We start from the raw sequence: 26,364 nt of genomic DNA on the forward strand, positions 1-26,364 counted from the left end.
GATCATGTGGTTGTGGAGCTGCTGCTGACGACAGGAAATACCTTCAGATTAAAACAACAAGACGCAGCAGAATGCTTCCAGTGCTTTTAGACAACAGAGGTCACAGGTCACACAGGCTCAGCAGCTCAGAGTGAGAGTGAGCTGGAGGAGTGAGGCATGAGGGGGGTGGGGGGGTCACCAAGTGTTCGTTCCTTGTGTGTCTGTTGTTTCTGTTGTGTTTCTGTTTTGTGGCTGTTGTGTTTCAACAACACAATGTAAAGAGCCTGAAGGGTTTGTTGTCATTCAATGCAAAACAATTAAACTTTGATTGAGTTGTGTGTCAACCTGTTGTGCCAATAACAAAACACAAAAACACAAACAGACACAACTGAACAGAAACGTTTTGCAGCAGGTTGATGTGAAACTGGAGCAGAGGGATCAGTCTATTTCCTGGGAAAGTGTCAATAGTTGTCAGTCTGTTTAACAAGCTGAACAAATTAATTCAGTGTCTGTGTGTATATGTGTGAGTGTGTGTGTGTGTGTGTGTGTGTGTGTGTGTGTGTGGGAGGGGGGTCCTCTCCAACAAAAATCTCATTGGCTCTTCAGTCTGTTGTCATGGTAATGACGAGGATCAGACTCTTACAGTCTGGTATATATAACATACATGTAAAACTCATGATATATGTTCATATTAACATTAACATACATGTGAGTTGTGAACAGCCATTTCAAAATATATATGTTTTTATTTCAGGTTGATTGTTTGATGTGTTAATATACACACGTGAACACACACGTGAACACACACATTAACACGTTAAAAAGGTGTTCAAAACACATTCAGAAGTTCCTGTTGGAGAAATAAAGACGTGTGTGTGTGTGTGTGTGTGTGTGTGTGTGTGTGTGTGTGTGTGTGTGTGTGTTGTTTCTGAATGAAAAATATAAAATGTATAAAACAGACTTTAACATGTAATGAGCTGTTAGACATGTTTAACTGGTGAAAGGATCTATTGTTAGAAATATAAAATAATGTTTCATCTAATTTGTACAAATTGTTGTTTTCTTTACCCGAGAATGTGCCCTTTATATTTAAATACTTTATATTGAAATACTTTATATGTACATCAGGAGAGGGTCCTCTCTAAGGAGGCCACCATGTTTTTTACAGTAGCCCAGACTGGGGGGAGGGGTACATTCTACACACTGAACCTTTAAGTTACAGTTAATCCTAACACAGCCACAAGGTGGAGCTACAACAATAGCACAACAAAAGGAAACAGCTGAGAACAGGACAACCTCTCAAATAAAGAAACATGTTACATGTATGTTTATCTTACACTTGATCATGTGTGAGACATAAAGAACAAACTCTGCCGACACAAGGTTGACTTCAACTAATTAGGTCGATCACGAGTGGCCGTCATAAATCAAACATCTTTACAGATGATGAAACTCCATCGGATAGTGAGTCACAACAGAGGAAACCAAGAAAACTGTTCATGAAGTAAACTGACGGGAATCAAACCTACAACTCTAAGGGGGGGGGGGTTGATAAGAAGCTTCACTGACTCTGTTAGAAGAATTATTAAGCTTTATGTTTTTAACACACGTGAACACACACACTTAACACATGTGAACACATGAACACTGAACACAGGAACGCTGAACACATGAACGCTGAACATGTGAACACTGAACACATGAACGCTGAACATGTGAACGCTGAACATGTGAACACTGAACACATGAACACTGAACACATGAACGCTGAACATGTGAACGCTGAACATGTGAACACTGAACACATGAACACTGAACACAGGAACGCTGAACACATGAACACTGAACACATGAACGCTGAACATGTGAACACTGAACACATGAACGCTGAACACGTGAACACTGAACACATGAACACTGAACACATGAACGCTGAACATGTGAACACTGAACACATGAACACTGAACACATGAACGCTGAACATGTGAACGCTGAACATGTGAACACTGAACACATGAACACTGAACACATGAACGCTGAACATGTGAACATGTGAACACTGAACACGTGAACACGTGAACACACGCTGTAGACACCATGTTGTCGTGAGTAAGTTCTCAGATTGTAAAAAAGAGTCTCAGCTGCTGAGTATGCTGGGAAATGACGGCCACATGTGTCAGACTGGAACATTTGAACATGTGATGACGTCAGTGACAGTTTCTTCGTATCAGAGGCGGAGTCTTGTGTTGTAGTGAAATGTTGAAGCCAGCAGGGGGCACCGCCTCAGGCTGAGGGCGGGGCAGAATGGCTCAGCGAATAGAAACCTCTCTTCCTGGATCTCCTCAGGAAGTCGACCAGCACAGAAACAGCTGCTGCAGCAAAGATCACGACTGTGACGATGACGACGCTGAGACGAGGAGGAAGATCTCTGCTTCTCTCTGACAACAAGAAAACAACGTAAGACAACAACTGAACTGGTCTGTACTGGTCTGTACTGGTCTGTACTGGTCTGAATCAGTCTGAACTGGTCTGAACTGGTCTGTACTGGTCTGTACTGGTCTGTACTGGTCTGTACTGGTCTGAATCAGTCTGAACTGGTCTGAATCAGTCTGAACTGGTCTGTACTGGTCTGAATCGGTCTGAACTGGTCTGTACTGGTCTGAATCGGTCTGTACTGGTCTGAATCAATCTGAACTGGTCTGTACTGGTTTGAATCGGTCTGAACTGGTCTGTACTGGTTTGAATCGGTCTGAACTGGTCTGTACTGGTCTGAATCGGTCTGAACTGGTCTGAACTGGTCTGAATCAATCTGAACTGGTCTGTACTGGTTTGAATCGGTCTGAACTGGTCTGTACTGGTTTGAATCGGTCTGAACTGGTCTGTACTGGTCTGAATCGGTCTGTACTGGTCTGAATCAGTCTGAACTGGTCTGTTGTGGTCTGTTGTGGTCTGAACTGGTCTGTACTGGTCTGTACTGGTTTGAATCGGTCTGAACTGGTCTGTACTGGTTTGAATCGGTCTGAACTGGTCTGTTGTGGTCTGTTGTGATCTGAACTGGTCTGTACTGGTCTGAACTGGTCTGAATCAGTCTGAACTGGTCTGAATCAGTCTGAACTGGTCTGAATCAGTCTGAACTGGTCTGAATCAGTCTGAACTGGTCTGTTGTGGTCTGAACTGGTCTGTTGTGGTCTGTACTCGTATGAACCAGACAGAACTGGTCTGTACTAACCTCTTACACTGATGCTGAAAACTTTGACCTGGTATCCGAGGTCGTTGGTCACGTTGACCTGGTACAATCCAGAGTCTCTGGCTGTGACATTGACCAAAAGGAAGGTGCCGTTGAGGGAAAATATCTCAGTCCCATTGGTCAGTTTCTTCAAAGTCATGGCGGACGGAGGGAAGCTGATGGTTCGACAGCAGACGGTGACGTTCTGTCCCTCATGGACGACAGTGGACGGCAGAACGAGGACCGTGGTGTTTCTGGGAGAAGCTGAATCATCAGAGATCAGAGTCGAACAGGAAGTCATGTGATAAGATAAGACAGTGTGTTTGTGTATGTGTGAGTATGTGTGTGTTGGTCAGCTGTGGTAACCCCCTGAGGTAACATGTTTTGACTCTCAGGCTACAAATAGGAGCCTGTAGACACAAGGACTGAAAACTGACCTTTAACCCTGACAGAGCGGGTCACCTGCTGTGCTCCGTACTGATTGGACGCTTCACACTGGTAGTGGGCGGAGTCTTCCAGCAAGGCAGAAGACAGGCTGAGGAATAGCGAGGATGAGGAGTCGGGATAAATGCTCTGTAGCACCGCCCCATCCCTCCTCAGCACCAGCGTGGTGGGCGGAGCTCCATCTGAGCTGCAGGTAATGTTGACCTGTTGACCCTCCACCACGTCCTCACTGGGACTTACAGAGATGGAGGTTCTCCTTGGAGCATCTGCAACACCAACAGACCAGAATTAACAGAACTTCAACCTGAATCTTGGTTTAACAAAACCTGATCTGATCCATTTTAACTGAGAAGTTATGACATAATGATCCTCCTATGCTGAGTTAAAGGTTCCATATAGTAGAACCTCCTACAGGTTCTACATTTCTACATTTTCTAAAGGTCTATGGGTTCTAAACGTTTACAGGTCTAGGGGATCTAGAGATCTACAGGACTATGGGTTCTACAGGTTTGCAGGTTCTATAGGTCTTTAAGTCCTACAGGTCTACAGGTCTTGTTTCCTCAGTCTCACAGTGGACTTGCAGACGGATGCTTGTCCTCCTGGACCGCAACAGGTCTGTGTTATCAAGCAACTCCGCTCTGCAGGTCACAACCTGCTGCTCCGCCTCCACCAGGTGCTGAATAACAGATGAGACGTTCTGTAAAGAACCGGAGAACCCAAAGGACTCTGACATCAGAGCCGTGTTCCCCAACAGCCAGTGGATCCTCAGCCGATTGGTTGAAAAGACATTAATGACATCACAGCGAAGGACGGCCTGCTGACCCAATAGGATGGGACCAGGATTCATCAGAACTGGATCAGATGGAAACGCTGCAGAGAATGAAACAGATGTTCACAAGCTAGAGATCATCAGGTCCAGTTTGAGATTCAAGAAAACCCTGAACTGGTTCCTATTCTCAGGGAACTGCGACAGGAAGTCAGTGTTTGTCAGTGAAGACTTATGAGGTCACAGCGGCATGACGAGAGATTTTCATAGGTTCAGGTGGATCCTTAAGATCGATCAAACAAACTTAATTTGTATTACTTATATTCACAAATCACAATTTCGTGTTACTGGTGGTTATCCCGAAGTGGGCGGAGCCTCACAGGTAACCCTCCTTTCTGAGCTGCTCGTGCAGGACGTCTCTGTTCTCTGCCTCTGAACTCAGCTTCTGTCTGACGAGTCCACAATATATTCACCATAGTTGTTTATGACACGTTCATAATTAAAGTTGGCTCCAGATGCCCTGCAGCGCCTCCTACAGGAGGTCTGGGTTGAAACTGTAACCAGATGAACATCACGAGTTAATAACTGATCGTATAGCTAATAAATACAAGGGTTCTTTGTAGGTTTGTTTATGGACTAAAGGTGTAAACGTAAGTTTGTGTATTAACGTCAGCAGCTGATAATTCAACACTGACTCCTTCTGGTTCTGTCTCTGAGCTGTGGGAGGATTCAGTGTTTTAAAGTGTGTGTGTGTGTGTGTGTGTGTGGGAGGAAACATTCTGTCTCACTGAGAACTGAACAGAACTGAACTCTGTGACCTTTGACCTCTGACGACAGTCAAATGAAATCTCAAGTTGTTTCTCACATGTCTGAATAACACTTCACTGTTAACACACAAATATACGACATTGTCCATATAAACACACACATACACGTTCATCTAACAACAAATCTAAACAAACATGTATAAATATATAAATACTAATATAAATATACCAATATACTCATGTATATGTACATCTCTATATCAATATATATTTATGAAGTCGGTCATCCTAAGGGATTCTTTTTTTCGTGTTTTTTCTGAACACGTTTTTTATTTTCTCGACTCACAGTGTTTCTTCCTCTCCTCTATGACACCACAAACACCTGGGCTCAGGTGTGACAGACTCACAGTAGACGTGGACCTGGATGGTTCTGGTCCTGATGACGGCGTCACACTCGGCCTCACAGCTGTAGCCTCCCTGATCCTGGAGGTCAAGGTCCCGCAGGTGGAGCGGGGACAGTCCGTCCCACTGCTGTGTCCTCTGGATGATGCTACGGTCCCGCTCCACCCTCTTCCAGGTGAGGGTCGGAGGGCGGAGACACCCGGACGCTCTGCAGCTGACGAGCAGATCTGAACCTCGCTCTGCAGCCGAGACCTGACGACTCACCTCCACCTGCAGAGGGTGAGCTGAAGAACCAGAGAACATCACTGACAGGATGTTCTTGAAAATGTTCAGACATTAAATAAAAGAAATAAAGACTTTTATTTTTGCTACTTCCTGTTTCTGTCTCTGACCTTTGACCCTGACGGAGCTGGACACCTGCTGTGCTCCGTACTTATTGGAGGCTTCACACTCGTAGTGGGCGGAGTCTTGCAGCAAGGACATAGAGAGGCTGAGGAATAGCGAGGATGAGGAGTCGGGATAAATGCTCTGTAGCACCGCCCCATCCCTCCTTAGCACCAGCGATGTGGGCGGAGCTCCATCTGATCGGCAGGTAATGTTGACCTGTTGACCCTCCACCACGTCCTCACCGGGACTCACAGATATGGAGGTGTTGGTGGGTGGAGCTGTGGGGGCGGACACAGGTGTTAGAGTGGATGACAGATGGGGGTGGGGCAACAAAACCCCATAATTAAGAGAGCGCAGTCTGACCATGAACAGTGACGTCCACCGCAGCGGTCTGGCTTCCCTCATTGTTTCGAGCCTCACATTCGTAGCGTCCAGCGTCAAACAGACTCACTGACGTGACAACAAGCTGATGGCCACGCCCCCGCAGAAGTGATCGACCATCTGTCGTCCTGAAGCTCCAGGTGATTGTCGGCTCAGGGTTTCCCACCGCTGAACAGCTGACAGTGAGCGAAGAGTTGACCATGACCAGCAACGGGTCCGAGATCGACGTCACGACAGGAGCATCTGCAGGGGATTCAGAGGTCAGGTCCTCTAGATCTTGATTCATCTGATCCAGATTCTCAAACTTTGGACCATATCCCTGAGATCTAAATACATCTGAACCAGTTCCAAATCCAGGTCTAAGCAAGACTCAGGACTCAGACTCAGGACTCACAGAGCAGGTTGAGGTGGATCGTGGTCTCTCTGGTCCGGATCTCAGGTGGCAGGGTCAGCAGGTTCAGCGTGGCCCTGCAGCTGATGTTGGCCCCCGAGTCCTGGTCCTGAGGAGTGAACCTGTACTCAGACGAGACAGAGCTAGACCCATGCTCTCCGACAACGCTCTGCATGACTCTGTCCCCGTTAAACCAGGTGAGGTTGAGCAGCTCTGAGGGATAAAGGTCGGACACCTGACAGGTCAGGGTGGACTCCACCCCCAGTCTCAAGTGGTCCTGGCCTTGGATCAGAGGGGCTGATGGGAGGGCTGGAGTCCACAGAGACAGAAACACACTTTAAACCACGACACACCTGGTCCTTATATGTTGATATATAGTGTGTGTGTGCGTACATGAACTCACAGTAAACATGCACGTTGGTTAGGATCTGCTTCCTGTCTTCTCCACAGTTCACTCTGCACAGCAGAGCGCCCTCATGCTCCATCATCACAGGGTCAAAGGTCACCACAGAGCAGCTGGAGTTGGTGGTGACAGAGGCGGTCAGAGGTCGATCCCCAGGCAAAGACCAGGAGATGCTTGGCATCATGGGACAATCTTGAACGGAGCAAACCAGCTGCTGACGCTCCGCCAGTCTGAACAGAGGCTGTCTGGGATACACATCGACACGCAGACCCTGAACACACCATGATGACATCAGCAACATAGCTGAGAAGACAAAAAACAACAACACCTGAGAGACAAATAAACAAAGGAAATGGCTGCAGAGAATCGGGTTCAGTTTGTGAGAGGAACTTGCAGAACTGATGAGGCACAAGGCCGACAGGGGCCATCAGAGGCCAATGGGAGCTGTAGGGGCCAGACAGAGGATGGAGGTAGGTTTTGGTGGAAAGGTGGAGCTGGGTGTCATCTGCTTCGAAATAGATGTTAACTTTACGGACGATATGGCCAAGAGGAAGTAAAGAGATGACAAACAAAAGGGGCCCCAGGACACAACCCCTGGGAAAAGCAGGAGTAACTGGAAATCGCTGGTTGAAAATAAGATCCAACAGGAGCCAATAACTGAAGCGACAATGAAAGACATATCATATTTTATCATTCACATAATATTATATCATATTTAGGGCCTGAGCACTAACAGTGCAAGGGCACTATTGGAATGGCACAGATTATTATTACAGTGCTGGGGCTGGAACAGTCCCATGATACTTTTGTTTTTCAATCAAATCAAATTAAATCAATCAATCACATTTGATTTGTCTCATATTCAGTTTGTCTCATCGATGTCAACAAGTCGTCCTCTGTCCTTTAAGTTAAAACTACAGAGACACTTTCTGAGCAGTAACTGAAGCTCAGAGTCACATGTGAGGATCCGTCTCCAGGACACGAGGACAATAGATGCTGATGAACTGAAGACATCAACACAACAACAGATTCACTACATCAGAAGAAACAGTTTGTAACTTCAGGTTTAAAGTATTTGTACATGAGGACATGTCTGATACAGATGAAGGAGCAGACACATGAACTGAGGAGTTACTGATGAAGATGAGGAGACATGTTGTGTATCAAGACGTCTTGTGATCATGGTCCAGGATCAGGATCTATGGTCCATGATCACAGTCTATGATCCACCATCATGGATCATTGGGTGTTGGTGGGTACATGGAGGCCTTAGCACTGTCGCGTCACTTCCCTACTGTCACCATGCGAGGGGCCGCAATACTTGCTTGCAAGTCAACTTACACATATTATTGTATTGTATTATTATATACATAAGATTTAATATATAAAATGAATTTGAAACAAAGAGTTTGTAATACAACAGAAACACAGAGACTGAAGATTCTCTGAGTTAAAAACATCACTGATCCATTCTTCTGTTTATTATTTCTATCATTGATATAATTAATAATAAGCAAGAGAGGAAGAGTGAATTCAAGCTTCATGTGTCCACAGAAGATAAATAATAAATCACTCTTACCTGAGATGATCTGAAAGAAGCTGCACACGCATGATGCACACATGATGCAGGAGCGAAGGAGAGAAGTAAATGAAGAACAGATCAGTGTCTCCGAATCAAAAATAGACGCCCCCTGAATCTCACCCCCCTCTCTCTCTCGCTCTCTCTCTCTTTGTCTGTGCTGACTGTACAGACCATGGTGCCCTCTGCAGGAAAGACAGGGACACACCGCACACATCAACATACACACCAGAGCTCTGAACTAAGAAGAAGGATTTGTGGCTACTAGGAAACTTCAGGTTTAATTCAGAGTATTCATCCTATGAAGCTCGTTCCCTTGTTATCGGGTAAATCACCATGGTAACATGGTGATCAGCTGACCTGCTCCAGGTTAAATTGGAGATAAGAGATCAAACAGTATGAAAGCTCCGCCCACTGACCAGTCCCTTCCGTTGAACCATGACATCATGTTCTTAGAGGATCGTGGAGCTGCTGTGGATTGTTTGAGTCTCTGAGGAGGACCGGGGTCTTCAGAGACCCACAAGATCCTCTGAGATCCTCTACATGTAAATGACACAATCATGTGATGGTTCAGGCCCCAACACACGTCAACGTACACACAACATTTAACTGATTCAAACATCAGAGTCCAACTGTTTCTACATGATCTGTATCTGCGTGAGCGTCTGATACTGACTGATTGATTGATTGATTGACAGACGTCTGATAAGAGTGACTCTGTGACCTCGTATCGATCGCTGTGTGATGACTCAGCTGTGATGTTGAGGTCATGTGACCAGACTATGTGAACGGCTCCAGGGGCCTGTTCTACGAAGCCAGTTGAACATACCCAGGATATGTTTCAGTTATCCAGCTGAACTTAAACTATCACATTCAGGCTAAGTGGTCACATGACGCTGGTTTAAACTCGTTAAGTTAACTCAGGTTTTCTTCTAGATATGAGCAAGTGCACATGAAAGGGGCGGGGTTTACTACATATGACCACTCACAGACATGGACAGTTTGACTGACAGCAGAGCCTCATATTTAACGAGGATCAAACTGTTGTATAATAAAAATCAGAGGAGAACAAACGTCCAGAATAAAAGAAACAGTTCCAGCTGCTAAACGCAGGAAGAACAGCTGGTGAAACATCTGGATTGTTTTTATAGTAAAACTATTGTTAACAAGAGTCCATCTGAATATAATCTCATCTGTGTCTCCATCACATGTCATTTACATGTATTCTCACTGTGTGGGACAGTTTGAGTCTTTCAGGTGAAACCCTGGTGGCTTCAAGCTCAGCTGGAGGAAATAAAACATACAAATATAATTTATTTATTCCCTGTGATGAGGATCTAGATCTTTCAGAGACTCCTAGAAGATCTCAGAGGATCTTGTGGGTCTCTGAAGACCCCGGTCCTCCTCAGAGACTCAAACAATCCACACCAGCTCCACGATCCTCTAAGAACATGATGTCATGGTTCAACGGAAGGGGCTGGTCTGTGGGCGGAGCTTTCATACTGTTTGATCTCTTATCTCCAACTTAACTTGGAGCAGGTCAGCTGATCACCATGTTACCATGGTGATTTACCCGATAACAAGGGAACGAGCTTAGGACTGAAAACTCTGAATTAAACTTGAAGTTAACCTGATAACCACAAATCCTGCTTCATAGTTCAGAGCCGGTCTCAGACTCTGTGACAGTCGACACAAACACAAACAGAATCAGAAGAAATAGATTTTATTTGTGTAACTTCTCAGAAATAAAGTGAATTAAGAAAAAAGGCTACACATGTATTTTCTAATTCATCCCTTCATTAAGTTTAAATAAAGTTTTTAAAAACAGAATCAGACTGAAGCAACGATTATTAAAATCACTTCAAAATAAAAGCCCTCTGCAAACTTCAGATTAAGGCACTTTTGCTTTTCTGCTGCACTACTTTCACTTGTCTCTGATATGATGTTAATAATAATCATTATAATAGTAATAACTATAATCCCCATTATCATGTGACTCGGGAGAATTCACCAACGGTTCAGCATTGTTATGGTTTTATTTGCTGTTTTAATATCAAATATTTCATTGTTCTTGGTCATCGGAGCTTTTATTTTGAAAGTGTAGGAGGTAGAGTCTCGGACATTAAAATGATTCTCTGATCAGTTGATCAGATTTTCTCTAGACAGCCAATCAGCTGACAAATATTTAGCATCTAGTCTTCACTAAGCTTAAAGACCGGAACCTTTAGCTGAGCTAACATCTGTCTGATGTACATGTTGGACCTCGTCTCTGATTACATCATTCTCTGAGGACACGTGTCCCAATGCAACGCAGACACACAATACAGCAACACACAGACAACACACGTCAACATGGACATGCCAACATACACACAAACAGGCAGACCGCACACTAGGGCTGTGCAATATTAGGAAAACATGCGATATGCGATAACGTTGAATATCGAAATGACGATATGACTTGTGATAAATAAATAAATGCTTAATATAAAGTCTTTCTGCTCTGGCTCCACTGCTATAGACCCAACACAGTGAGTAAACAAATGAAAAACATTATTTCCATTCTAACAACTTGGTTTTATTGAAAAAATTCCACCTGGTTACGGACGCAGGGACCATGTGAATATTTTTATTTAACTAAAATAATCGAATTTATTATCTAGGGCAGCAGGGCCCCACCTGATTGGCCAAACATATTCACATGTAGAACGTGAATACACGGAAAAAAGACGTTTATCACAGTCGTCTTTTGCAATATGTATATCGCATGTAGATTATCATGAGGCCCTAATGCGCACGCACGCACGCACGCACGCACGCACGCACGCACGCACGCACGCACGCACGCACGCACGCACGCACGCACGCACGCACGCACGCACGCACGCACGCACACACACACACACACACACACACACACACACACACACACACACACACACACACACACACACACACACACACACACACACACACACGTTCCACTGGTCACTAAACACATCATTGCTGGTTTATAAACACACATTCCCCTGAGTTTGTTGCTGATGTTCTTTTTACCGTTTTCTCCTCCTCCTCATCTTCTTCATTGTTGCTGCCGATAATAAAATGATTGGATCCTTCACACTGACTAACAAACACAAAGTTAATACTGTAACCATGACAACAGAGCAAGTTGTCATCAGCTGACCCTTCAGTTCATCGAAAACTCTAAATGATCTTTGTTAAAATAAAAATACATTTATATAAAATCTTCTGTATCGAAATATTTCTTCCTATTCTCGTCACACGCGTGTCGATGACATCATTACATTTACATTCAGTGTGGACAGAGCAGCTGTTCAGCGTCTTCAGTCGCTTCCCTTTCAGGGTCGTCAGCGGGGATTGTGGGTAATGTGTCCTCAAGTCAGATCTGTAGTTTTAGTCCTGGATGAAGTCGGACTGAAGAGACTGGAAGAGAGAAGAGTTCAAGTCAGGGAGGGGTGATGCTAACAACATGCTAAAGAAACATCATGATTGACCGCGGAGACTGACTCACATGTGGGTGTGACCTCGATACCACTGCTCCAGCCCCTAAACACTATTGCACTCTGACTGACAATTACCCCATCACCACAAAATGGCAGCATTTGTATCCCAGATATTTTATCTTGACATTTGAACGAGGAAGTAGTTCAGGTTTACTGTGCACATCCAACCAGGAAGTGACTACATATCCCATCAGGCCTGAAAACTTCTCAGGATCAACCGGGTCAACCACACACTGATCGTCTTTATATACAGTCAGTGATGGTCTTTATATACAGTCAGTGATCATCTTTATATACAGTCAGTGATCGTCTTTATATACAGTCAGTGATCATCTTTATATACAGTCAGTGATGGTCTTTATATACAGTCAGTGATCATCTTTATATACAGTCAGTGATGGTCTTTATATACAGTCAGTGATGGTCTTTATATACAGTCAGTGATCGTCTTTATATACAGTCAGTGATCATCTTTATATACAGTCAGTGATGGTCTTTATATACAGTCAGTGATCATCTTTATATACAGTCAGTGTCTTTATATACAGTCAGTGATCATCTTTATATACAGTCAGTGATCATCTTTATATACAGTCAGTGTCTTTATATACAGTCAGTGATCATCTTTATATACAGTCAGTGTCTTTATATACAGTCAGTGATCGTCTTTATATACAGTCAGTGATCATCTTTATATACAGTCAGTGATCATCTTTATATACAGTCAGTGTCTTTATATACAGTCAGTGATGGTCTTTATATACAGTCAGTGATCATCTTTATATACAGTCAGTGATCGTCTTTATATACAGTCAGTGATCATCTTTATATACAGTCAGTGATCGTCTTTATATACAGTCAGTGATCATCTTTATATACAGTCAGTGATCGTCTTTATATACAGTCAGTGATCGTCTTTATATACAGTCAGTGATCATCTTTATATACAGTCAGTGGTCTTTATATACAGTCAGTGATCGTCTTTATATACAGTCAGTGATCATCTTTATATACAGTCAGTGATCGTCTTTATATACAGTCAGTGATCATCTTTATATACAGTCAGTGATCATCTTTATATACAGTCAGTGATCATCTTTATATACAGTCAGTGTCTTTATATACAGTCAGTGATCATCTTTATATACAGTCAGTGTCTTTATATACAGTCAGTGATCATCTTTATATACAGTCAGTGTCTTTATATACAGTCAGTGATGGTCTTTATATACAGTCAGTGTCTTTATATACAGTCAGTGATGGTCTTTATATATATATTGATATTATACCATTGATTTTCATCCTTCGCCCCATGAGTCGCTCTGACTCGTCATGGTGTGGTTTGGATAAATGAGGGGACGGGGCTTGTTCAAATAAACAATTTTGTTCCTTTAACTCAGCAGCAGCTTCATGTTAGTGTGAATGAAGAGACACCGACAGACCTGTGACCAGAACACGCGAAGCAACCGCAACCAGGTCATGTGACCAGAACACGTGAAGCAACCAGGTCATGTGACCAGAACACGTGAAGCAACCAGGTCATGTGACCAGAACACGTGAAGCAACCAGGTCATGTGAACCCTGTTACTGAGTTTAATTCACAAAGAGTCAAAGAGCAGGAAATGACAGGTCAGAACCACACTGGAAACATGAATAACTTCAAACTGTGTGCTACTACAGGTGAGGCTACAGGTGAGACTACAGGTGAGACTACAGGTGAGACTACAGGTGAGACTACAGGTGAGGCTACAGGTGAGGCTACAGGTGAGGCTACAGGTGAGACTACAGGTGAGACTACAGGTACAGGTGAGACTACAGGTGAGACTACAGGTGAGACTACAGGTGAGGCTACAGGTGAGGCTACAGGTGAGACTACAGGTGAGACTACAGGTACAGGTGAGACTACAGGTGAGACTACAGGTGAGACTACAGGTGAGACTACAGGTGAGACTACAGGTGAGGCTACAGGTGAGGCTACAGGTGAGACTACAGGTGAGACTACAGGTACAGGTGAGACTACAGGTGAGACTACAGGTGAGGCTACAGGTGAGACTACAGGTGAGACTACAGGTGAGACTACAGGTGAGACTACAGGTGAGGCTACAGGTGAGGCTACAGGTGAGGCTACAGGTGAGACTACAGGTGAGACTACAGGTACAGGTGAGACTACAGGTGAGACTACAGGTGAGACTACAGGTGAGACTACAGGTGAGGCTACAGGTGAGGCTACAGGTGAGACTACAGGTGAGACTACAGGTACAGGTGAGACTACAGGTGAGACTACAGGTGAGACTACAGGTGAGACTACAGGTACAGGTGAGACTACAGGTGAGACTACAGGTGAGACTACAGGTGAGACTACAGGTGAGGCTACAGGTGAGACTACAGGTGAGACTACAGGTGAGGCTACAGGTGAGACTACAGGTGAGGCTACAGGTGAGGCTACAGGTACAGGTGAGACTACAGGTGAGACTACAGGTGAGACTACAGGTGAGACTACAGGTGAGGCTACAGGTGAGACTACAGGTGAGACTACAGGTACAGGTGAGACTACAGGTGAGACTACAGGTGAGACTACAGGTGAGGCTACAGGTGAGACTACAGGTGAGACTACAGGTGAGGCTACAGGTGAGACTACAGGTGAGGCTACAGGTGAGACTACAGGTGAGACTACAGGTGAGGCTACAGGTGAGACTACAGGTGAGACTACAGGTGAGACTACAGGTGAGGCTACAGGTGAGACTACAGGTACAGGTGAGACTACAGGTGAGGCATCAGTTTATGTGGCCAGTGTGTTTGTGACAGTAGAAGAGAGAGAGCCAACCATGAGAACGGGGCGGGGCTAAGCTGCTGCCGTGTCAGAGGACTTACAGGTATGGAGCGGCTCAGGTAGCGTCCTGACGGGCCCTTCATAGCACTGTAGGGCCCAGGGCCTCTGCAAGCACTGAAGTCCTGGGGCCCTGGGTGGACAAAGCTTTTTCCTGGAGGGGGCGCTGTGGAGCCGAACAGACTGCTGTTGTTGTTGACCTCGTGCTGCATACCGCGAGGGCCATTACCATAGCGACAAAGAGAAGACGAGACCAGGGAGGAGGAGGAGGGGCTTAGAGGCACAGAGGAGGAGGAGGGAGGAGGAGGAGAAGAAAAACGATTTGTTGTTTCCTCCTCCACATAAAGGTCAGTCAGAGAGCTGGCCAATCGAGAGCCAAGGGCTGAGCTGAGGGGAGGAGCATATTAACAACATGTTATAAACTAAAAACAATCAGACACAGGTGATGAAGGGGAGGAGTCACAGACACAGGTGATGAAGGGGAGGAGTCACAGAAACAGGTGAAGACACTGACCGCCTAATATTCGAGGCTGTTGATGACGGACTCCTCCCAATCCTCTTGGCTGCACCTGAAGCAGAGGATGATGGGAACCTGGAGGACTTTAGGGGGGAGGGGGGGGTGGCTCCCAACGATAACCTGAACACACACATACAGTCATAGTTTGATGTGTTGTGGGCGGAGTCAAGGACTGGATCAGACATGTCATGTGACAGACTGCTGATGTCACATGACTAAACAGGAAGTGGGCGGTACCTGAGCGGCTGAGATGCTGATCTGCTGTGAATCTTCATGTCATCCATCCTGAAACCAAACAAGGAGTTAACATGTGACCACGTCACACCCTCTCAAACATTCACGCACATCCTGATCAGACATGAATTCACCCCCCACCCTCCTACCTCAGAGGTCCGGTGGTGGCGGGGCGGGGGGGGCGTCGACTCTTTAATGCTCTCAGTTTGTCTCCCTGAGTCAGAGCGAGTCCACCGTCTGTAAGCTCCCCCTGGTGGATGAAATAAATGCACCATGAGTGTCTCATCCCCTCCCTCCATGTCTCCTGCACATTGGTGAGCTCTAGAGCTGTGGACATGTCTCCATACTTAGAGGCACCATGACGTGACTGAATAATTATAACACTGCTGCTTCAGGACAGACGCTCACTAAAGCACACACACACACACACTCACGCACGCACGCACGAACACACAGACAGACAGACACACACACACACACACACGCACGCGCACACACACGCACACACACACACACTCACGCACACTCACGCACACAGACAGACACACACAGACAGACAGACGGACAGACGCTCACTAAAGCACACACACACACACACACACACACACTCACGCACGCACGAACACACAGACAGACAGACACACGCACACACACACAGGCACACAAAATACATTATTTTCCCAAAGATTATGACTCAACGTGATGTTTTAACTTCTTTGTTGCAGAAGAAGCGACGCCCTGTTCAGCAGGTTTTTAATAAAGATCAGTTCTACGTGTGATGATCAGGAAACTTCTGAGGAGCAGAGTCACTTGTTGACCAGCAGAGTAATGCTCCTGGGTGCAGTGGTGCAGCCAAGGGGGTGGGGGGGCCCCTTGTGTGGAGCTGAGTGGTGATGAACGACTAGGCTACCAGTGCCTCCAGTTTACAGCTAATTAGCCAAAACAAGTATAGTTAACTTGTGTCTTGTGACACTGCAGGTGAATAGTCAAATTTTGGCCAATAAAAAATGTAATGAAAGCCAAAACGGTTTCATTTCAATATGAACATTCTTATATACTTTATTGTAAACTAAATATACAATCTCAATTAATGATATAATAAACAATAAATGATGAGGATGATGAGGTATCAATTTTATGGTAATGTAATACATTTGATCAATGCATTAGTAAATGTAATTATTGTTGTCTATTGAGTTTTAACATATTATGCATTTAGTCAAAAAGGTGTGTGTTTACATTTTCTGGGATTTATGCGTATGCATGGACTGAGGAAGTTTTAAATTTGTTCGTACTCTGCTCACACATTTAGATAAGAACATATTGATGAATCCCAGATTTGTCAACCAGACGTTCGTACGCACGTTTTAAGATCAGATTTGTGAATGAGGCCCATTGTGAGGACATTTTGTCTGGTCCTCACAAATCCAATGAGCTGTTTGAGGATTAAGACTTTTAGGTTTTAGGGTTCAGGTCAGAGTTAGTATCAAGTTCAGGTTAGAGTTAGTATCAGGTTCAGGTCAGAGTTAGTATCAGGTTCAGGTTAGAGTTAGTATCAGGTTCAGGTTAGAGTTAGTATCAGGTTCAGGTCAGAGTTAGTATCAGGTTCAGGTCAGAGTTAGTATCAGGTTCAGGTTAGAGTTAGTATCAGGTTCAGGTTAGAGTTAGTATCAGGTTCAGGTCAGAGTTAGTATCAGGTTCAGGTTAGAGTTAGTATCAGGTTCAGGTTAGAGTTAGTATCAGGTTCAGGTTAGAGTTAGTATCAGGTTCAGGTTAGAGTTAGTATCAGGTTCAGGTTAGAGTTAGTATCAGGTTCAGGTTAGAGTTAGTATCAAGTTCAGGTTAGAGTTAGTATCAAGTTCAGGTTAGAGTTAGTATCAGGTTCAGGTTAGAGTTAGTATCAAGTTCAGGTCAGAGTTAGTATCAAGTTCAGGTTAGAGTTAGTATCAGGTTCAGGTTAGAGTTAGTATCAGGTTCAGGTCAGAGTTAGTATCAGGTTCAGGTTAGAGTTAGTATCAGGTTCAGGTCAGAGTTAGTATCAAGTTCAGGTTAGAGTTAGTATCAGGTTCAGGTCAGAGTTAGTATCAGGTTCAGGTTAGAGTTAGTATCAGGTTCAGGTCAGAGTTAGTATCAGGTTCAGGTTAGAGTTAGTATCAGGTTCAGGATAGAGTTAGTATCAGGTTCAGGTTAGAGTTAGTATCAGGTTCAGGTTAGAGTTAGTATCAGGTTCAGGTTAGAGTTAGTATCAGGTTCAGGTTAGAGTTAGTATCAGGTTCAGGTTAGAGTTAGTATCAGGTTCAGGTTAGAGTTAGTATCAGGTTCAGGTTAGAGTTAGTATCAAGTTCAGGTTAGAGTTAGTATCAGGTTCAGGTTAGAGTTAGTATCAGGTTCAGGTCAGAGTTAGTATCAGGTTCAGGTCAGAGTTAGTGGTGATGGTACGGTTAGGGTAAGGGGCTAGTCAATGTATTATGTCACAATTATAGACAGATGTGCATGTGTGTCTGTGACCTTGTGTAGAAGGTCAGAGGTCATCCATCTGCCTGTGTTGCTGTTTTGGGCGGGGTTTAAGTTGAGGTCATCCAAACTGGTAATGAGGTGAGACACCCCCCTCTCCTCAAGCTTGATCTTCTGGGCGTGTTCACTGTCGCCAAGCAACCACAGCGCCGCCTGCTTCCTTTGAACACACACACACACACACACACACACACACACACACACACACAGACGTTGTTTGTGACGTTAGAAAATAAAAACAATAAAAACATTCTGTTGCCTCAGTCACAGATGATTTATTCACAAATCTGGATCTGGTTCTGAATCTGGATTTTGTATCTGAATATGGTTCTGAATCTGGATCCAATTCTGAATTTAATTCTGAATGTGGTTCTGGATCTAGTTCTAAATCTAGGTCTGGTTTTTGATTTGATACTGAATCTGGTTCTGATTCCTGATCAGGTTTTATATCTGGATCTGGGACTAAATTAATATTGTTGTGGATCTGAATCTGGTTCTGACTTAGTTTCTGGGTGAGGCTATGGTTCTGGATCTAGATCTGAATTGGGTTCTGAGTCTAAATCTGGTTCTTTCCCTCAGTAACTCCAAACAACATCCAATCAGAGAGACTCACTCCTCCAGGAAGTTTTGCTGTGGTCCAATCACAGAGCCTGGTCTGCAGATCCGGATCCAGGCCATGGCCTCGCCCGCTGTGAAGCGATAATGTTTCATCAGGTAACAGCCAATCAGAGTGCCCGTCCTGCCCAGACCAGCTGACAGAGAGAGGGAGGTTCAGTCAGATTCATGCTCACATTAATAACAGACTCCGATTACGTCACGTCCACATCGTCTTGTTTTAGTTTCTCTGATTCTGTGCGAGAAGACAAACCAGTCAAACTTGTCGGTCAGCCTCAAACTGGACAAGTAGTGATGTCACCAGTCCTGCAGGAGACATCTTCATGTCTCCGACTTGCAGGCTCTTCAGTAGAACCTGGTTCTTGTCTTGTCAGAAGAAGCAGACAGTCCTCTGCTCTGAGATACTGACAACTTACGACAGGACGGATGAGAGGACAGAGACAGACGAGAGAACAGGGACAGACGAAAGGAGAGAGACAGACGAGAGGACAGGGACAGACGAAAGGAGAGAGACAGACGAGAGAACAGGGACAGACGAAAGGAGAGAGACAGACGAGAGGACAGGGACAGACAACATCAGAAACAACGAGTCACTTCAGGATACAGGATGTCCTTACCTTTGCAGTGGACGGCCACGGCTCCGTCTGTGCTCTCACAGATGTGAAGGAAGCGGCGTGTGATGGTGTCGCTCGGCGTGCTGCCGTCTATGAAGAAGAGGTCATAGTGGTCGAACCCGGCGTCGGTGAAACGTTTGGAATCGTAGATCTTCTTGTTGAGACGGATGATGGTGGTGACGTTGTGTTTTCTGAAGTAGGGGAAGTACGCCTCGGGGGCATGGAGAGGGTAACCTGCAGGAGGCGGAGCCGGCACAAGTGTTATAGTGGCGTTCAGAGTGGGGGCGGGGTTAATGATTTTAATTCTTATTTCTTGGTCTTGGTCATTGGTAACATGAAGTTACAAATTGTTTCTTCTAATGTAATAAATGTGTTGTGTTGATGTCTTCAGTTCATCAGCATCTATTGTCCTCGTGTCCTGGAGACGGATCCTCACATGAGACTCTGAGCTTCAGTTACTGCTCAGAAAGTGTCTCTGTAGTTTGACTCTTGTTGAGTGAAGGACAGAGGACGACTTGTTGACATCGATGAGACAAACTGTGATTTGTGGATATATACAAATAAAATGTGATTGATTGATGTCACTTCCTGTGAACTCACCGTTCTCCACTTTAGTTTTCGGGTGAGGTCCGCTGAACGCCACAAACTTCCCAGGGACGATCCAGTTCAGGTCGCCGTTTTCCACCCGCTGCGTACAGACCGAGAGAAAGACGAGGTCACACACGTCTGGAGTAAACATTGCATTGACCATCCTGAGGGGGGCGCTCATCTATCGTCATAGTTATTTTCCTCTGTTTCTGTGTCATGTGACTGATGTCTGAGTGACGTTCTCGACTCACCTCGTAATGTTCATACTCGTCCACATCAAAGGCCTCGAAGTCAAAGAAGCCGTGCTGCAGAGCCTGAAACACAACCTCACTTTTATTTATTTATATATACACAAACACATCCATGCTGACATCACACACCCGCTGTGTGTGTTTTTACACATCTTCATAGTGGACGTGTCCACTTGCCAATTGGTTGATTCAGTCAATCAGAGTGAAGAACTCACCTTCCTGATGCCCTGAAGACAGTCGAGCAGAGTGAGACTGTAGCTGCAGTTTCCAAAAGATGCATCCCTGCAGAGTCACAAAGATGCAGAGTCAAAGATACAGAAACACAAAGATACAGAAACACAAAGATACAGTGACACAAAGACACAGTCACAAAGATACAAAGATACACAGTCGCAAAGACAATTATTCAGAGTCAAAAAGTCACAGTCACACAGAGTCATCAGTATCATCGGTGACTTGTCGTCCAGCAGATAAACAGCTGACGATGTGTTTACTTCAATTTATTTCAGTGTTGAACATCAACATTGTACAAAGTGAATATGCAGACACTCAGTGAACGCATCACTATTTAATCATTTAACAATAAAAGTCTCTCTCTCTCATTCTCTCTCTGAGACTCGGGATTCAATGTCAGAAAAGAGGACTACGTTTTCAGGAGGTTCCTGAACGCCCCCTGCTGGTTCGCACAGTTACAGAGTTAAAGGTCACAGGTCGAACAGGAAGTAGTGTGGACACTGACCTGAAGGGCAGGTATGAGGCGTTAGATCCAGAGATCAGAGCTCGGTACGCTTCTTCTGGAGTTTTCTTCAGGTAAATCACCTGAGACACAAAGAAGACCAGTCATGTGTCTTCTAACCTTTGACCCTAACTCCCCCATCATGTGACCAGCACGCTAAATGTATTGTGAGTTTTTATCTCGGCTTGTTTAACGTTTAGTCAACAGGAAGAGGAAGTGATGCACTCACAGCATATCCTCCAATCAGAACAGCAGCATTGGATCTCTTCCTCTGGTTGAAGCTGGTGTAGTGAACGATACGTTTCCTGGTCAGAGTGAAGGACTGAGGAAGAGGAGCACACCTTCATCAGGTTTCTGTTGTTTGTGTGCAGACGTCTCGGTGCTCATGTGACAGGTCAAGTGACTCAGTCAGCGTTTAAAGCATCACCTGTTTCCTCATTACTGACTGTTTGTTATTGACCTGCAGGTTCTGATCACATGACTAAAATCCGCTTGATGACCTCTGACCTCTGTATAGAAACTCCCGCGCTGAAAAATGTGACTCACACTCACAGAAAGTGATGTCGGCAAATTCAACTTGTTAAAAACATTTGTTTTGTTAGTTATATTCTTTTTGCGTTGCAGCTCCTGTTTCCTCTGTGCAATGCAACATGGGAAAATAGCGTAATGACTCCACATAGTTCACTGTGAGCAGACACATTTCACACCAACGTCCTGATTACTAAGAGACTGATTGAACGTCTTCTCCCACAATGCATTGCAGAAAGAAAAGGAGGAGCTGCTGAAACAAATGAAATCACTGACTGTAGAAAAACGGAGACATCGCTCAACATTCTCACGATCTGGACCTAAACATGTTCATGATCAGAACCAGGACATGTTCAGGATTTTCTGCAGGTTTCGGTTTGGTTCAGGTACGACTTCCTGTTATGTCAAGTCTGCTTGTTGTTATGACGATCAACAACAACAGGCAACTGGAGGAATGTCATCACCATAGCAACAAAAAGACAACACAAAACATACATTTAACAATCTGAAAAGCAAAGTGAACACACACACACAAAATAGAATACACACATAATTAACGATACACTCCTTTATATGCGTGTCTCATATATACTAGAAACACAAATGAATGAGTAATAAGCTGTGTCAGCTGACTGCTGTCTGAATGAACACGTTATTGGTGAAACTTAAATAATGGAGTCATGTATGTCACACTCAGAATGGGATGGTAGGTAACGCTGCATGTGTCCTGTTGCATTCTGGACATTCCTGCAGTGGGAGGGGTGAAACTCACCTTCAGCTTCTTGTTGAGTTTGCAGCAGTATCTGAACAACATGGACAAGTTGAGAGGACCGAAGTCTGCATAGAAACTGACAGAGACACAGAGACACACACAGAGTCAGAGTGTTTTCTCACACACACACACACACACACACACACACACACACACACACACACACTCTGAATTCCTCGTCCAGGTCTGAGGTCACTAACAAGTGGAACGCAGTCTGAGTCCGTCTTATTCAGTGATTTGATTTAGTTTGTCTGGTTCTGGTCTAGCATCAGGAAACTCAAAGACCATGTTCACATGTCGCGCTCTAAAAAGAGTAAAGAGTGACAACAGAGTTCAGAATGAAGTCGGCTACATGTCCATTCTTCTGACTGACAGTTTAAAAATATGTGAAGCAACAGCTCAGATTTGAAATCATTTCTGCTCAGATTTAAAATCCTGACGAGTTCGAGCTCACTGACCACGAACAGTGAAGGAGCGAAGAAGAAAAGAAGAGAAAAACAGCTGTTAAAGACGATTATTAACACACTGCCGTCATCAATAACATATGTGCCATTTCAGAACCTGAAGTAAAGACCTGGACTCAGACCTCCGGACAAACCTGAGCTCAGAGGAAGTCACCATGACAACAGACATTGGTTTGAACTCCCATGATGCAGTGCAGTAAAAGAACATGGACTTACTTCTCGTAGACAAACTCTTCGTCGGTGCAGAAGTAGTGTGTGTTGGTCGTGCTCTTGGGTTTACTGCGTAATGTGGCAAAGTACAGACGCTCTGAAGGAGGCAGAAAAACACATTACATATCATTACATATCATTACATATGATTATCATTACATATCATTACATATCATTACATATCATTTAGCGTTTATCCAAAGCAGCTCATAATAAGTGCAACAGGGAACAAACCCAGAACAGCCAGAATCATGAAAGTACATTAGCTTCACATTAGCCTCACATTAGCTTCATGTAAGTTCAACTTTTCAGTTTGATTCTAAACACGAGTCAAAGCTGAACTTAGACAACGTGACGTCACAGTTTCAGTGTGGACATTCCAAACAACACAGATCACTGACGTCACAGTTTTACACATTCATCGTATTTGAATTCTTTCTTTGAATCGATTGTGAGTTTCCTCAGTGAAGGATCAGTGAAGCTTCAGCTCATCTTATAAACAAATAATCTTGATCATCAAGGATGTGATCAGCGGATCACTCGTTTCTATCGTTTGACTGAACTCTTTGAGTCTTTGAGTCTTTGAGTCCTTACCTCTGATGAACTCTGCCGCCCCCTGCAGCTCGGGGTCACTCATCCTGAACAGGTCGCACTTCCTCAAACTTTCCTCACTGCTAACACGTTAGCCGCTAACATTTAGCAGCTGCAGCCGAACTGTTTGAGAAGTGAAGAGATGTCTGCTCTGCTTCCCATCAGGCAGTGCGGCTGCTCTTCACTCACTCACGAACTTTTTCTTCCGTTTCCGTTGTTTCTTCTTCGCGTTTTCACGGTTGAATCTTTTAGCCTGTTAGCCTGTTAGCACGTTAGCACCGCAGCGGCTCAAGTCTGAGACTGTGATTGATCCTCAAGACACGCATTACCATAGTAACAGAGCCGCGCCCTTAACAGCCACAGCCAATCAGTGAGCAGAGCGCCCTGTGCTGCCTTCACGGTCCTCTGGGAAACAGTGATGTGGCTGTGATGACATGTTACCTTGTTTTCTTGCTGAACCCTGATGAATATTGGCGAATTTTGTTTTTCAAGAATTCCCATTTGTGAGAATGATAAGATGGAGTTGTCCTGTGACGCATCTTCGATAAGTGTCTTTATGTCACTACAATCGTGTTTCAGAAGGTTGTTGTTAAGTTTCCTCTCTTCGTGGCAGACTCCAGTAGAGAAGCTTCGGATGAATGAATACATTGATCTGAAGTGGAGCAGGAGATATTTCACAGTTTGAAATCTGACAAATGAATCTGCCACTAATCAGGAGTCAATTCTGGTTTGAACCAAGAAAACAGTCTCAGTTTTTTCCTCGTCGTGAGTCCGAAGGTATGGAGTGTTACAGAATGGAACCAGTGTGGTGTTAGTGTCTGTCAGTCTTACAGAACCATGTTCCACCACCCAATGAAACGTTTTCTGCAAGATAACAACCCTTTAAGTTGTTGAACTGTTTCTTTGACCTCTATTTTTCTACAGTGTTGCAGTGACTATGTTTCCCAGAAGTAGTGAGGAGTCTGAGTGTAACACACTAATAAGTTTAAGGTTGTTTCTTAATGATAAAGAAAAATAAACAATTAATTTAATAAAGTGCAAAATGAGATAAGAAGGTTTTAAGAATATCAGAGCTTTGTTGCTCAGAAACTGAAGGTAGGTTCCTGAAGGGGATCTGGAAGTCGTCCTACTCTTTGAATGTGAAATTTAAAGCATTCTATTGACATGTTGAGTTTTTCTTAATCTTAGCTAAAACTTATATAATGCTTTTAGAAAATCAACCTAGTTGAGGTAAAACGTGTGTGAAACAGAACGTTTATTGTTAAGTAACAGTTCTTAGAATTAATTTTGAACTATGAGTCCATCAGTTCCTGGGATGTGGCCTCTGAAGAATTCGTCCATACCCAGAGATCTGGCTTGATTTTCAGCCACAGTTCTTCTCTTGCCAGCAGATCGTCCTGCACCAAGTGGAGCCTCCTCACATGATGACCTGGCGGCTCCGTTCTTCTTCTCCCCTCCCGACCTGGTTCAAAAACTTCTCTGATCTTCTCATTCCACTGCAGGAAGATTTGAGGAGAAGCGCTTCAATCTCTTCCCTGATGTTTTCTCTTTCTTGTTGCTTGAGAGTCGTAGGTTGCAGCAGCGTATCTTTTCCACTTTGAATATTTTACCTTGCTCTCAATGAGTTAATCTCAACACTTTATATGACGCTGGCAAACATCGGTTTTCTTTCAGTTGTCTCCCAAAATCTTGTTTTTCAGACATTTTAGTGCAGCCTCTGTGAGAGGACTCACTTGGTCGGTGGGAGTTCAGTTGGAGTAACATTCAGTGGGTGTTGTTGACAGCCAACAGTTTTTCTTTTTCTTCTGTTTCGGAGACGTTTGGGTCTGATAGGACTTTTAGTTCATGTGTGGAACAAAAAAGGCTCTTAAAAGTGTTCATGTGCCCTGTTTGCCATTTTAAATCTGATATTAGATCTTTACTCTTTTAGTTTGTGTTAAACTCACCTGCGATGAGAGATATCCAAACACGGTTTGTAGCTGGTCCTGGTCCTGACCCAGGTCCTGGCCGCAGCCCTGGCCCCACCCCTTGTCCTGGCTCCAGCCCTGACCCAAGTCCTGGTCCTGGTTGGAGGATCCGGGAGCCGTCCTGGTGTGTCGTCCAGGCCCCGGTGACCGCCATACTGCAGGGCTGCAAGCAAACTGTGAGGGCAGGGCCGGACTAAGAGGAGGTGTCAGGTGATCCAGATCCAGTTACTTCTGGTTCCAGAGGGGACAGAGGTGTGAGTTTACAGCCTCCTCAGGTTTCAACACACATTCAGGTCTGTGCAGCATTTCCTGCTGTACACACTGTCCCTGAAAAAAGGGACAACAACACGCTGACATCACGGAAAAGATGAGACATGTCCAGGTCACCTGTCAGCTTCCTGTTGGGACAGAATCTCACCTGTTAGTAACTAACTACAGTTCCCAGAATCCAACACTGGTTACTTTTTCAACCTGTCACCATGTTCATTTCTTCTTTATGATGTCACTGTTTTAGATCACACCCACCTCACCAGTCAGGCCCAGCTGTGACCTGCAACTGACCTCATGTCAGCGCCCCCTACAGGCCACACAGCTCATCACGGTGTCCCCTGAGGTTCACATCTTTAAAGTCTCGTGTCCATTTGAACATGTGAAAAGGTTAACGTGTTTCTGTTGTGTTCATA

General features: G+C 44.6%; 2 protein-coding genes across 6 annotated transcripts; both read right to left on the reverse strand.

Moving 5' to 3' along the window:
- Positions 1-2,007: 2,007 nt before the first annotated feature.
- vcam1b (vascular cell adhesion molecule 1b) lies at positions 2,008-8,899 on the reverse strand. 2 transcript variants are annotated; one of them, XM_069519489.1, is made up of 10 exons: positions 8,727-8,899; positions 7,148-7,450; positions 6,748-7,053; positions 6,336-6,596; positions 5,978-6,250; positions 5,591-5,869; positions 4,221-4,520; positions 3,644-3,916; positions 3,210-3,470; positions 2,008-2,418 (listed from the first exon to the last, which is right to left on the reverse strand). In XM_069519489.1, the coding sequence occupies exons 1-10, from the start codon at positions 8,767-8,769 to the stop codon at positions 2,264-2,266; spliced, it is 2,454 nt and encodes an 817-aa protein (XP_069375590.1). In that variant the 5' UTR covers positions 8,770-8,899; the 3' UTR covers positions 2,008-2,263. The 2 variants fall into 2 exon arrangements, with proteins under 2 accessions (XP_069375590.1, XP_069375597.1); XM_069519496.1 differs by having other exon boundaries at positions 7,148-7,392; positions 8,727-8,858.
- Positions 8,900-10,433: 1,534 nt separating this feature from the next.
- On the reverse strand, positions 10,434-25,853 carry cdc14ab (cell division cycle 14Ab). 4 transcript variants are annotated; one of them, XM_069519544.1, is made up of 16 exons: positions 25,661-25,852; positions 23,130-23,220; positions 22,450-22,525; positions 21,379-21,471; positions 21,153-21,232; positions 20,629-20,695; positions 20,414-20,476; positions 20,175-20,262; positions 19,578-19,808; positions 18,959-19,097; positions 18,340-18,505; positions 15,981-16,081; positions 15,835-15,882; positions 15,595-15,717; positions 15,125-15,467; positions 10,434-12,173 (listed from the first exon to the last, which is right to left on the reverse strand). In XM_069519544.1, the coding sequence occupies exons 1-16, from the start codon at positions 25,833-25,835 to the stop codon at positions 12,144-12,146; spliced, it is 1,914 nt and encodes a 637-aa protein (XP_069375645.1). In that variant the 5' UTR covers positions 25,836-25,852; the 3' UTR covers positions 10,434-12,143. The 4 variants fall into 4 exon arrangements, with proteins under 4 accessions (XP_069375645.1, XP_069375650.1, XP_069375655.1 ...); XM_069519549.1 differs by lacking the exon at positions 25,661-25,852 and adding an exon at positions 23,718-24,026; XM_069519554.1 differs by lacking the exon at positions 15,125-15,467 and having other exon boundaries at positions 25,661-25,853.
- Positions 25,854-26,364: the final 511 nt, after the last annotated feature.

Source organism: Paralichthys olivaceus, chromosome 3, assembly GCF_024713975.1.
Source record: "Paralichthys olivaceus isolate ysfri-2021 chromosome 3, ASM2471397v2, whole genome shotgun sequence".
In the NCBI taxonomy this organism is placed as follows: domain Eukaryota; kingdom Metazoa; phylum Chordata; class Actinopteri; order Pleuronectiformes; family Paralichthyidae; genus Paralichthys; species Paralichthys olivaceus.

What these genes read in the sequence shown, in the direction of transcription:
- cdc14ab (XM_069519544.1), bottom strand. Translation starts at nt 25,835, where the DNA reads ATGGCGGTCACCGGGGCCTGGACGACACACCAGGACGGCTCCCGGATC. An exon ending in ACGAGTATGAACATTACGAG is followed by an intron (nt 20,263 to 20,413) that starts GTGAGTCGAGAA and finishes GTCTGTACGCAG; the next exon opens with CGGGTGGAAAACGGCGACCT. An exon ending in ACAGCCTCGAATATTAGGCG is followed by an intron (nt 15,468 to 15,594) that starts GTCAGTGTCTTC and finishes TCCTCCCCTCAG; the next exon opens with CTCAGCCCTTGGCTCTCGAT.
- vcam1b (XM_069519489.1), bottom strand. Translation starts at nt 8,769, where the DNA reads ATGTGTGCATCATGCGTGTGCAGCTTCTTTCAGATCATCTCAG. An exon ending in GATCCACCTCAACCTGCTCT is followed by an intron (nt 6,597 to 6,747) that starts GTGAGTCCTGAG and finishes AATCCCCTGCAG; the next exon opens with ATGCTCCTGTCGTGACGTCG. An exon ending in CCGCTCTGTCAGGGTTAAAG is followed by an intron (nt 3,471 to 3,643) that starts GTCAGTTTTCAG and finishes CTGATGATTCAG; the next exon opens with CTTCTCCCAGAAACACCACG.